At 42.4% G+C, this 12,218-nt stretch overlaps 1 protein-coding gene across 6 annotated transcripts in view; it reads right to left on the minus strand.

Moving 5' to 3' along the window:
- Positions 1-397: 397 nt before the first annotated feature.
- LOC133571100 (uncharacterized) overlaps positions 398-12,218 on the minus strand; it is a 62,516-nt gene continuing 50,695 nt past the window's right edge. For 5 of the 6 annotated variants that reach the window (XM_061924196.2, XM_061924189.2, XM_061924162.2 and 2 more), the window contains 2 exons: positions 5,871-7,474; positions 398-5,719 (listed from right to left, as the gene is read on the minus strand). In XM_061924196.2, coding sequence (XP_061780180.1) covers positions 5,267-5,719; positions 5,871-7,316 — 1,899 coding nt within the window. In that variant the 5' untranslated portion in view covers positions 7,317-7,474 and the 3' untranslated portion in view covers positions 398-5,266. The remainder of the gene's footprint in view (positions 5,720-5,870; positions 7,475-12,218) is intronic. The other variant, XM_061924205.2, reaches the window with a different exon arrangement.

Consider the following 12,218-nt stretch of genomic DNA (forward strand, 5'->3'; position numbering starts at 1 on the left):
TACCACAACGGAGACCCCCGGACTGTTGAACAACTTAAGCTGTACATCAAGCAAGAATGGGAAAGAATTCCACCTAAAAAGCTTCAAAAATGTGTCTCGTCAGTTCCCAAATGTTTACTGAGTGTTGTTAAAAGGAAAGGCCATGTAACACAATGGTGAAAACCCCCCTTGTGACAACTTTTTCGCAATGTGTTGCTGACATTAAATTCAAAGTTATTGATTATTTGCAAAAAAAATAAGTTTCTCTTTTTATTTACCATTTACACAACGTGCCAACTTCACTGCTTTTGGGGTTTGTAAAAGAGTTGTGTTTTTTTCCGTTATGAACAGTCTTCAGCATGCTAATATTTGCTTAAAACAAGACGCCAATCGGCAGCGATCAAAACATCTACCCAGCTTCTTCTTCTCCGTTTATTCCGAGCGAACATCATATAACAGTTTCACCATCTTAAAAAAAATACATTTTGCCGCTATGACATTGAGAAGGAATAATTAACATGTATGTCTGGTCCAAAAACTAAAGTGAAAGAGTGCTGAATCAGAGGAGTTTTACCCGTATCAGAGTTATACTTTCATCACGTCCCCTGCTTTCAGACGTATACAGCACGCAACAATACAATCGTACATCACGCAAGCACAAAGCATCCTGTTCCGACGTGTCATTAGCACCATTGCTCTTCACCTTCGCCGCCAACATTCAGCTTTTTTTATGGACCTGTCTGTCCGCGTGGGCGCTTTTCATTAGTGTTCTCCCGTTCTCAGAGATGATGTTAAGAACATGCCGGAAAGTAATGCCTGGACAAAAAAGCTCCTTGAAGGTGAGCTTACATTCGTCTCGCCTGACAAGGATTCAGAAGCAAGAAACAAAGAAGACCAACAGAATGCATGACGTCTGTTTAGCATACTCTCTGTACAAATGTAACATATTTAGTCCACTTTTCTTCAGGTGTATATCTGCGCTTGCGTTCACAACTGATTAAAATCCAAACCCTGCAGAACGCACTGTCGGTAAATATGTGTGTGTGTGTGTGTTCTTGTATTTCTAACCTTCTTGAAACATCAACAAGGAAAAGTGCCTTCCATATGAGGACCGGTGAACAAGTTAGGACCGAAGTCATGGTCCCAATACGGAAAACCATTGCATCTGATAGGGAATGTCTCGTGTGTATCTTAAATCTGCGGTGATATCATTTAAATAGATTTTTTTCCAAGTTCAGAGATGTTTTTCATTTTCTCCTACGATGTCTGGAAATGGTGGTCCTTAAGAGGTAAGCATTTTTCGTAAGTTAAGTTAAAGTAAAGATGTCTCCAGAACATAACAAATACAAGAATGTGTGTGTGTGTCCTTGTATTTCTAACCTTCTTGAGACATCACCAAGGAAAAGTGCCTTCCATATGAGGACCGGTGAACAAGTAAGGACATAAATCATGGTCCCAATACGGAAAACCATTGCATCTGATAGGGAATGTCTCGTGTGTATCTTAAATCTGCGGTGATATCATTTAAATAGATTTTTTTCCAAGTTCAGGGTTGTCTCCTACGATGTCTGGAAAGGGTGGTCCTAAAGAGGTAGGCATTTTTCGGAAGTCTCCAGAAGATAACAAATACAAGAATGTCTGTGTGTGTGTGTGTGTGTGTGTGTGTGTGTGTGTGTGTGTGTGTGTGTGTGTGTGTGTGTGTGTGTGTGTGTGTGTGTGTGTGTGTGTGTTCATGTATTTCTACCCTTTTTGAGACATCAACAAGAAAAAGTACTTTCCATATGAGGACTGGTGAACAAGTTAGGACCGAAATCATGGTCCCAATACGGAAAACCATTGCATTTGATAGGGAATGTCTCGTGTGTATCTTAATTCTGCGGTGATATCATTTAAATAGATTTTTTTCCAAGTTCAGGGTTGTCTCCTACGATGTCTGGAAAGGGTGGTCCTAAAGAGGTAGGCATTTTTCGGAAGTCTCCAGAAGATAACAAATACAAGAATGTCTGTGTGTGTGTGTGTGTGTGTGTGTGTGTGTGTGTGTGTGTGTGTGTGTGTGTGTGTGTGTGTGTGTGTGTGTTCTTGTATTTCTACCCTTTTTGAGACATCAACAAGAAAAAGTACTTTCCATATGAAGACTGGTGAACAAGTTAGGACCGAAATCATGGTCCCAATACGGAAAACCATTGCATTTGATAGGGAATGTCTCGTGTGTATCTTAATTCTGCGGTGATATCATTTAAATAGATTTTTTTCCAAGTTCAGGGTTGTCTCCTACGATGTCTGGAAAGGGTGGTCCTAAAGAGGTAGGCATTTTTCGGAAGTCTCCAGAACATAACAAATACAAGAATGTGTGTGTGTGTGTGTGTGTGTGTGTGTGTGTGTGTGTGTGTGTGTGTGTGTGTGTGTGTGTGTGTGTGTGTGTGTGTGTGTGTGTGTGTGTGTGTACTTGTATTTCTACCCTTCTTGAGACGTCAACAAGGAAAAGTAGCTTCCATATGAAGACCGGTGAACAAGTTAGGACATAAATCATGGTCCCAATATGGAAAACCTTTGCATCTGATAGGGAATGTCTCGTGTGTATCTTAAATCTGCGGTGATATCATTTAAATAGATTTTTTTTCCAAGTTCAGGGATGTCTTTCATTTTCTCCTATGATGTCTGGAAAGGGTGGTCCTATGGTCCATTTTTCGGAAGTCTCCAGAAGGTAAGAAATACAAGAATGTGTGTGTGTGTGTGTGTGTGTGTGTGTGTGTGTGTGTGTGTGTGTGTGTGTGTGTGTGTGTGTGTGTGTGTGTGTGTTCTTGTATTGCTACCCTTCTTGAGACATCAACAAGGAAAAGTGCCTTCCATATGGGGACCGGTGAACAAGTTAGGACATAAATCGCGGTCCCAATATGGAAAACCTTTGCATCTGATAGGGAATGTCTCGTGTGTATCTTAAATCTGCGGTGATATCATTTAAATAGATTTTTTTTCCAAGTTCAGGGATGTCTTTCATTTTCTCCTATGATGTCTGGAAAGGGTGGTCCTATGGTCCATTTTTCGGAAGTCTCCAGAAGGTAAGAAATACAAGAATGTGTGTGTGTGTGTGTGTATGTTTGTTCTTGTATTTCTACCCTTCTTGAGACATCAACAAGGAAAAGTATTTTCTATATGAAGACCGGTGAACAAGTTAGGACATAAATCATGGTCCCAATACGGAAAACCATTGCATCTGATAGGGAATGTCTCGTGTGTATCTTAAATCTGCGGTGATATCATTTAAATAGATTTTTTCCCAAGTTCAAAGATGTCTTTCATTTTCTCTTACGATGTCTGGAAAGGGTGGTCCTTAAGAGGTAAGCATTTTTCGGAAGTCTCCAGAAGGTAACAAATACAAGAATTTGTGTGTGTGTGTGTGTGTGTTCTTGTATTTCTACCCTTCTTGAGACGTCAACAAGGAAAAGTACCTTCCATATGAGGACCGGTGAACAAGTTAGGACCGAAATCATGGTCCCAATACGGAAAACCATTGCATCTGATAGGGAATGTCTCGTGTGTATCTTAAATCTGCGGTGATATCATTTAAATAGATTTTTTTCCAAGTTCAGGGTTGTCTCCTACGATGTCTGGAAAGGGTGGTCCTAAAGAGGTAGGCATTTTTCGGAAGTCTCCAGAAGATTACAAACACAAGAATGTGTGTGTGTGTGTGCGTGTGTGTGTGTGTGTGTGTGTGTGTGTGTGTGTGTGTGTGTGTGTGTGTGTGTGTGTGTGTGTGTGTGTGTGTGTGTTCTTGTATTTCTACGCTTCTTGAGACGTCAACAAGGAAAAGTAGCTTCCATATGAAGACCGGTGAACAAGTTAGGACCGAAATCATGGTCCCAATACGGAAAACCATTGCATCTAGTAGAGAGCCAAATACTAGAGTCCGTGAACATTGCTCCAAAGTCTGGATTTTTGTTGTTGATTTAATGTGCATACAAAAGTAAACATTGACAGGTGCAAAGGCAGCAATATATGATAACACAAGACAGAAGCTAAAGAAGAACTTCCGTATTCATCCCCGAAAAAACCCGCCAGGTGAACAGCTGATTTTTACGACTTCCGGTGCTGACGTAAGACAACCCGCGTCCCATATGTGACCGTAGGATGAACAAATGTACTACGGTACTAAGACTTTGGTGGCCATTAACAGTTAGCTTCCACAGCTGGGTTGCCCAAAGTGCGGCACAGGGGCCATCTGTGGTCCGTGACTCGTTTGTCATCGGCTTTAAGCACATTACAAAAAACAAAAAATAAAGATCTAATTTCCTGGTAGTGAAATCATTCAAAATGAGGGTGGTTCCAAAAAGGAGGGATTTTTCAAATTGACTGTGTGTCGGTTTTAAAAGTGCTCCCCCTCTGGTCAACATATGAAATAACAAGTGTGTGTAAAAATTTGAAGTACTTCCCCTCTGGACAACATATGTGATAACGAGTGTGTGTAAGAAATTGAATTGCGCCCCCTTTGGCCAAAATGTATTAAAAACAAATAAAATAAATATGTAAATAAAGACATACTGTAATAATTTGAAGTAAATAATGAAGATTAAAAAAGAATTACAAACAAAAAAATTTTATTAACCAAAAGCTTACCTTTTTTATATTTGCATAGAATGTATATATTATTAATGTTGTAAATACAAATATTTATATATCTAGAAAGGGTGGTCCTAAAGAGGGAGGCATTTTTTAGAGGTCTCAAGAAGGTGACAAATACAAGAACGTGTGTGTGTGTGTGTGTGTGTGTGTGTGTGTGTGTGTGTGTGTGTGTGTGTGTGTGTGTGTGTGTGTGTGTGTGTGTGTGTGTGTGTGTGTGTGTTACATAAAGAGAGTGAACACGCACCAGTGCTTGATTGTCATACTAATTTCAGCCTTTCACTGCTCAGGACAGGAAAGGTAAGGGAAAGAGGAAAGCAAAAAGAAGGGAAAGGAAAGGCGGAAAAAAGGAAAGTGAAGAAAAAGGAAAAAGGAAAGGAAAAGCAAAGGGAAGAAAATGAAAGCAAAAAAGATAAGGAAAGAGGAAATGAAATGAAAGGGAAGGAAAGTTAAGAAAAGGAAAGACGAAATGAAAGCAAAGAGCTGATAAGGATAGAGGAAATGAAAGCAGAAGGAAAGCAAAGAAAAGGAAAGAGGTGCAACAAGTAGACAAGTTTAGGCCCTAGGCCAGCAAAGTGAACACCCGTAATTTTTGATTGTTGTTCTATTGCAACCCTGCGACCGGAGTGGGCCCCACAGAACCGTGGAGCGTACACACGTCTGCAAGTTTCTACTGCCACTTCATCAGCTTGGAGCCTTGAGGTAAATCCATGAGGCGTTCGTTGGTTCCTGTTGAGGGAAGAACGTCAGGGGCTGACCAGCGCCGTTTCCGAGGGCGCGTGGGCTCCTGAGTCTGGGGTTCTGCAGCCCGGGCATTCTTTGGCCCTATAGTGGGCAGGTGTAGGGTTAAAGGGGGTGGAGGGGGAGGAGGCGGCATCTTCTCCCTGTACCAACTGCAAGGCCCTCCCACTGCAGCCCTGGTCAGGGGGTGTGCGCGTGGGACTCTGGACGAATGTGTCCGGTGGAGTTGCTTGGGTGTCGGGGTGAGAGCAAGGCAAACATCTCCCTCTGTGAGCTGACGACAGGAAAGGCCATAGAGCTCTGCGGTTCTCTGGGGGCAACAAGAGGACCAGCCGTGGTCCTGCACAAAAAATGGATACTCCACCAAGACTTTCAGTAACTCCTGGATGAAAGCAGAAGAGGGTCACACACATTTGAAAAGAACATATGGCTGACAAGTGTTGATACTAAACTTCTTAACTGGTCTTGAAAGTTCTGTACTACCTCCACGGTCAATACAAGATTCATTCATCAGCTACTTTTTTGCAGCTCACCTGAGTGTTGCGGTCTTTAAGATGGACCTGCAGGTGACTGATGCCCTGTGCACTGCTGGGGGAAATGAGCAGCACAGTGCAGGTGCTCAGGTGGAGCTCTGGGGACGTATCAGCGCTCCTTAGAAAGTCTTCAGTCCGCAATTCCTCCACCTGTTTTAACTGCCCACTGGCCAGCTCAATTAGCGAACCCTTTGTGAAGTGAGGTAGGAGCGCAGGGGGAGACCAGTGAAGAGCAGGGGGAGAGGCGTGAACATGATCCCAGTTATGTTTCAGGTGCTTCTCCGTTTCTTTACCTCGCTCCTTGCTCTTTTCTTGGTCTTTGTTTTGGTCTCTGTCATGGTCTCTTTGGGACCAGTCATGGCTGTTCAGCAGACCCTCGGACAAGTGGGGTAAGTTTCTTGGATTGTGCTTCTTTGGGTCTGGCTTTACTTGCAGGTTGTACAGTGGTATTCCTGAGGGACTGTAGGGCGGGTAGGACTGGGGAGCCTGAGGGCTTGGCTGGAAAACGGATCCCAAGGAGTAGTAGATGTGGGCTTCAGTTCCTGGGGCGCCCGCGGCATCCAGGAAGCCTCCTCTACACACCCAGGGGTCTGGTCCCACAGCATGATGGCTGGTCACTATTCCTTGCTGATGTCTGTCCTGCAGTGAGAAATGTGGTTCATGGCCCTCCTGAGCTTTAGACTCTGAGGAAAACAAACCCATGGATTGGGCTTCAGGTGTCAGATCTTCCTGCTGTCTTTGTCCACCATTAGTCTGGGAGCTTTGTGGACTTGTATCCAATCGGATTCTGCTGCAATCGTGTCCATAATCTCCTGCGAGCAAAGGCCCAGAGGTAGTGGCAGTCCTGCTGCCTGACCCATCCAATCCATTGGGCCTCTTTCCTAAGTATCTGCTCCTGGTTTTAACTAAACTTGGCTCTTGAGGGTAGAGAGAGGTATGACCAAACAAGTATGATGGGGCGAAGAGTGAGGAGCTGTAATCTCTTCGGTCGTTGTTAATGTAGGACCACATCTCTCGAGAATCAGCTGGAAAAGGAGTTTTAAAGGAGGGAGTGGAGGACGGGGACGAGTGGGGCCCTTCTGCTCGAAGCCACCTGGAGTGGTGAGGAAGTGGCGACCCAGAGCCTCTCCTCTCCATAACATGCCCTTGAAAGAGAGGAAGTGACACAGATGAGGGGTAGCTCAGAGGCCATGGCAGGGTTAGGGGGCCTGGAGTCGGCAAGGGCGGAGGAGTGTGGAGAAGATGGGGGCTCAGGGTAGTCAGAGCTCGCTGCCTGGCGCCGACCTCTCTGTTGCCCTCCCCTCGCCCTGCGTTGGACCTACTCCGGAGTGGCACAGGGGGCTTAAATTCTTCCGGCGGCGGAAGGTGGTGTTCTGACGACCCTTGCCGGGACTCCCTCTTCTTAGGAGGGAGGCATTCTTTGCCGCGGTCGGGGATGGGATTCATGGGTGGGCTCCAGAGGCAGTGAGGGCCCCCTATGTGTGGGTGTAGGCTAGGTCACATGGGCCTCTTGGGAGACCGAGGGGCACAGACTGAAGGGCCGGCTACGACACAGCATCACTGCCAGATCTTTGGGGATCTATCTGGACTGAAGCTGCACTCACCTAGGAAAGAGATAACATAGGAGAGATCATCAGAAGTATAATTAACTTGCAAAACTCTTGTGATCACCATGGCTAAATAGTCATCGCCTAAGTGCACTGCGGTGGGAATGAAACGAGCAAACTGGTTTCATTCAAACACATCACTCCCACATGTGCGCTAAAAATACGGCTAATGAAGCGACGGCATTGCACCGTGTGTTAAATACACGCACACGGAGATCACTCACAACTGAGTAGTTTTCATCTCTGGCTCCCGACTGATGATTGGAATATGGAGATATGTTCCTCTAGCATTTTCACAAAACACCCCCACGACACCCGCGGGTATTCTATAGAAGTGTACTATGAAGCACCTCCTCACAAACAACCTTCCTTTCCACACAGCAGCGCACACACAAATACTCCCACAGGCGGCAGTGCTCGCTCCCCCAGTGACAGTCAAAGCTGGTCACCGCCCACCCAAAAGCTGACAGAAAAGCAGCAGTTGTTGTGGATTCTAAAGTTGCGTCTGTGCCAACCAAATATTTGTCAAAAGAGGCGAGAACTGCGCGACTGCCGCCTATGCGTGCCATGTTGCTCCACGTTGCATGGGAGAATGTGTTTATTTGTCGAGGTCTTTGTGTGCCTCTGAGTGTTGGAATGTGTCTCACATTTTGCATTCCGGTTTCATTCAGCGAGAAGTGCGGGGGAGCGCCGATAATTCTCCTGCAAAAATGATCAGCTTCAAAATGAACCCTTTTGACGGCCACCTCGTCTCTGTCTCCCGGCCCCGGCTCACCCGTCAACAACCTACTTACCCCCGCTGTCCGCCACACTGTCACTATGGCAACTGCATCTTGTGAGAGGTGAGATAGGGATACTCCACAGACGGTTGCTCATCAAGTTACGAGCGCCAAAAACAGAATACGTGTTGGAGGCGAGCAAGCTGTTTGTGCATCTGAGTGGAAAGCTGAAAAGTTAGCGGTTGGCTGTGGGTGAAGATTCCGAGTCTCAGATGTCGAGAACTTCATTTAAATGTGTTGTAAACGAATGAATGATCAGTCCAAGACATGACCAAGTCCAGGTGGGCCTTAACCTAATGTGTGGCCCTGTGGTTGACAAGTTTTACATTAAGAAGTCGAAGACTATGTGATTGAATCATTTATTTTTAGTGCAAAATAACAATAATGTACATTTTCTTCTGCTTCTGTAACATTACACCAGCAGAGTTTGACATAAAACATCACTACTATTCATACTTGCCAACCCTCCCGGATTTTCCTGGAGACTCCCGAAATTCAGCGCCTCTCCCGAAAACCTTCCGGGACAAATTTTCTCCCGAAAATCTCCCGAAATTCAGGCACACAATATAAACAGTGTACTTGCCCAATGACGTTATAACTGTAGAATGATCAAGGGCGAGTTCTTGGTTTCTTATGTGGGTTTATTGTTAGGCAGTTTCATTAACGTCCTCCCAGCGCGGTAACAACACACAACAACAGCATTTCGTCTACCATAAAGCAGTTCGTCTGCCGTAAACAGCAATGTTGTGACACTCTTAAACAGGACAATACTGCCATCTAGTGCATTTGATGAAAGCACTTTTTGCGTGCCACACAGCAATGCATCATCAGTGAGGGCGTTCAGCATGGTTAGAATAATAGTGACAAATAGAACAAGGATGGACAATTCAACCCTTAACTCAACAATGAGTAGATGAGTGTTATGTGTGTGTATATGTGTAAATAAATGAACACTGAAATTCAAGTATTTATTTTATTTATATATATATATATATATATATATATATATATATATATATATATATATATATATATATATATATATATATATATATATATATATATATATATATATGAAATACTTGACTTAGTATTTCTTGTATATATATATATATATATATAAATATATGTGTATATATAAATATATATATATATATATATATATATATATATATATATATATATATATATATATATATATATATATATATATATGAAATACTTGACTTAGTATTTCTTATATATATATATATATATATATATATATATTTTAATTACAGCAAGGTGGTCTTGCCGCTGGGCCTTAGGCCTGTTGCACCTCCACCGGTGCCTGTGGTGGACTGTGCATGGCAGGGACGTCCTCTTCCCTGAGGCAGGCCTAAACCTGACCGCATACCAGAAAAGGTTTTGCTGCAGGGTCTTCAGCTGGGGACCACCTCTCATATATATATATATATATATATATATATATATGAAATACTTGACTTGGTGAATCCTAGCTGTAAATATACTCCTCCCCTCTTAACCACGCCCCCAGCCACGCCCCCGCCCCGCCCCCCCACCTCCCGAAATCGGAGGTCTCAAGGTTGGCAAGTATGCTACTATTATACAAAACCCAAAACCAGTGAAGTTGGCACGCTGTGTAATTCGAAAATAAAAACAAAATACAATGATTTGCAAATCCTTTTCAACTTATATTCAATTGAATAGACTGCAAAGACAAGATTTTTAATGTTCCAACTGAGAAACTTCTTCTTTTTTTTTTTGCAAATAATCATTAACTTAGAATTTAATGGCAGCCACACATTGCAAAAAAGTTGTCACAGGGGCATTTTTACCACTGTGTTACATGGCCTTTCCTTTTAACAACACTGAGTAAACTTTTGGGAACTGAGGAGACACATTTTTGAAGTTTTTCAGGTGGAATTCTTTCCCATTCTTGCTTGATGTACAGCTTAAGTTGTTCAACAGTTGTAATATTTTACGCTTCATAATGAGCCACACATTTTCAATGGGAGACAGATCTGGACTACAGGCAGGCCAGTTTAGTACCCGCACTCTTTTACTATGAAACCACGTTGTTGTAACACGTGACTTGGCATTGTCTTGCTGAAATAAGCAGGGGCGTCCATGATAACATTGCTTGGATGGCAACATATGTTGCTCCAAAACCTGTATGTACCTTTTAGCATTATTGGTGCCTTCACAGATGTGTAAGTTACCCATGCCTTGGACACTAATACACTCCCATACCATCACAGATGCTGGCTTTTGACCTTTGCGCCTAGAACAATCCGGATGGTTCTTTTCCTCTTTGTTCCGGAGGACACGACGTCCTCCAAAAACAATTTGAAATGTGGACTTGAGAACACTTTTCCACTTTGCATCAGTCTATTTTAGATGAGCTCGGGCCCAGCGAAGCCGACGGCATTTCTGGGTGTTGTTGATAAATGGCTTTCGCTTTGCATAGTGCAGTTTTAATTTGCACCTACAGATGTAGCGACAAACTGTAGTTACTGACAGTGGTTTCCTGAAGTGTTCCTGAGCCCATGTGGTGATATCCTTTACACACTGATGTTGCTTTTTGATGCAGTACCGTCTGAGGGATTGAAGGTCTCCAGATTCTCTGAACCTGTTGATGATATTACGGACCGTAGATCCCAAAATAGCTCGTTGAGAAATGTTGTTCTTAAACTGTTGGACAATTTGCTCACGCATTTGTTGACAAAGTGATGACCCTCGCCCCATCCTTGTTTGTGAAAGACTGAGCATTTCATGGAAGCTGCATTTATACCCAATCATGTCACCCACCTGTTCCCAATTAGCATGTTCACCTGTGGGATGTTCCAAATAAGTGTTTGATGACCATTGCTCAACTTTCTCAGTCTTTTATTCCCCACTCGTGCCAGCTTTTTTGAAACATGTTGCAGGCATCAAATTCCAAATGAGCTAATATTTGCAAAAAATAACAACATTTTCCAGTTCGAACGTTAAATATCTTGTCTTTGCAGTCTATTCAATTGAATATAAGTTGAAAAGGATCATTGTATTCTGTTTTTATTGACCATTTACACATCGTGCCAACTTCACTGCTTTTGGGGTTTGTAAATATGAAGGGAGTCTGCTATAAAATGTCACATCACGCACCCTGTCATTCAAGAACTGACATCTGACAAACAACTTTTGCTTCTCACCAACATCTTTTTTGTTTTCTTTTTTTATTTGTCCTGTCCAGCTACTCAGGCAAATCATATTGTTGATGTAGATTCCCATTTCGGCTGTACAAATTTACTTTACAAAAGAGAAGTGTGGGATACTTCTCTTGTTGCCTTATTTATATTTGACTTTATTAAATGGATTTATATTATTATTTGGACAAGAGGGGGATTAGACAGAGAGACAAAAACAACAACAGCAAACACAACAACAACAACAATAGAGCAACATCAGCAAATAGGATATGTACACATATGATGTTAAAAGTTATAGCAAATAAGCAGTTAGTGAAATGAGTGAAATAAGTGAAATAAATAATAATACAGAAATGACAATGAACATTTGTACACTACAAATGGAGCAATACAAATACCAATAGAAATAGCACTATTGATAATGAATGATAACAATAATTACCTCTATTATCAACAATACAGTTGTTCACATGCAACAATACATATATGTAATGATAACATGAAATACAAAAGAAAGCAGATCAATGGAAGAGAAGCCAACTATATTAACCTTGTAGATTGTTATGGTATCAATAGGTTAAGCTTTGTCAGTGTGCCATGTGTTATACCCAGTTTCCCTATTGCAATAACGTTAATATATGTTTGATGAAAAGGTGATTATATGCATGAGTGTACAGGTAAAAGCCAGTAAATTAGAATATTTTGAAAAACTTGATTTATTTCAGTAATTGCATTCAAAAGGTGTAACTTGTACATTATATTTATTCATTG

Source organism: Nerophis lumbriciformis, linkage group LG01 (assembly GCF_033978685.3).
Source record: "Nerophis lumbriciformis linkage group LG01, RoL_Nlum_v2.1, whole genome shotgun sequence".
Taxonomy (NCBI): Eukaryota; Metazoa; Chordata; class Actinopteri; order Syngnathiformes; family Syngnathidae; genus Nerophis; species Nerophis lumbriciformis.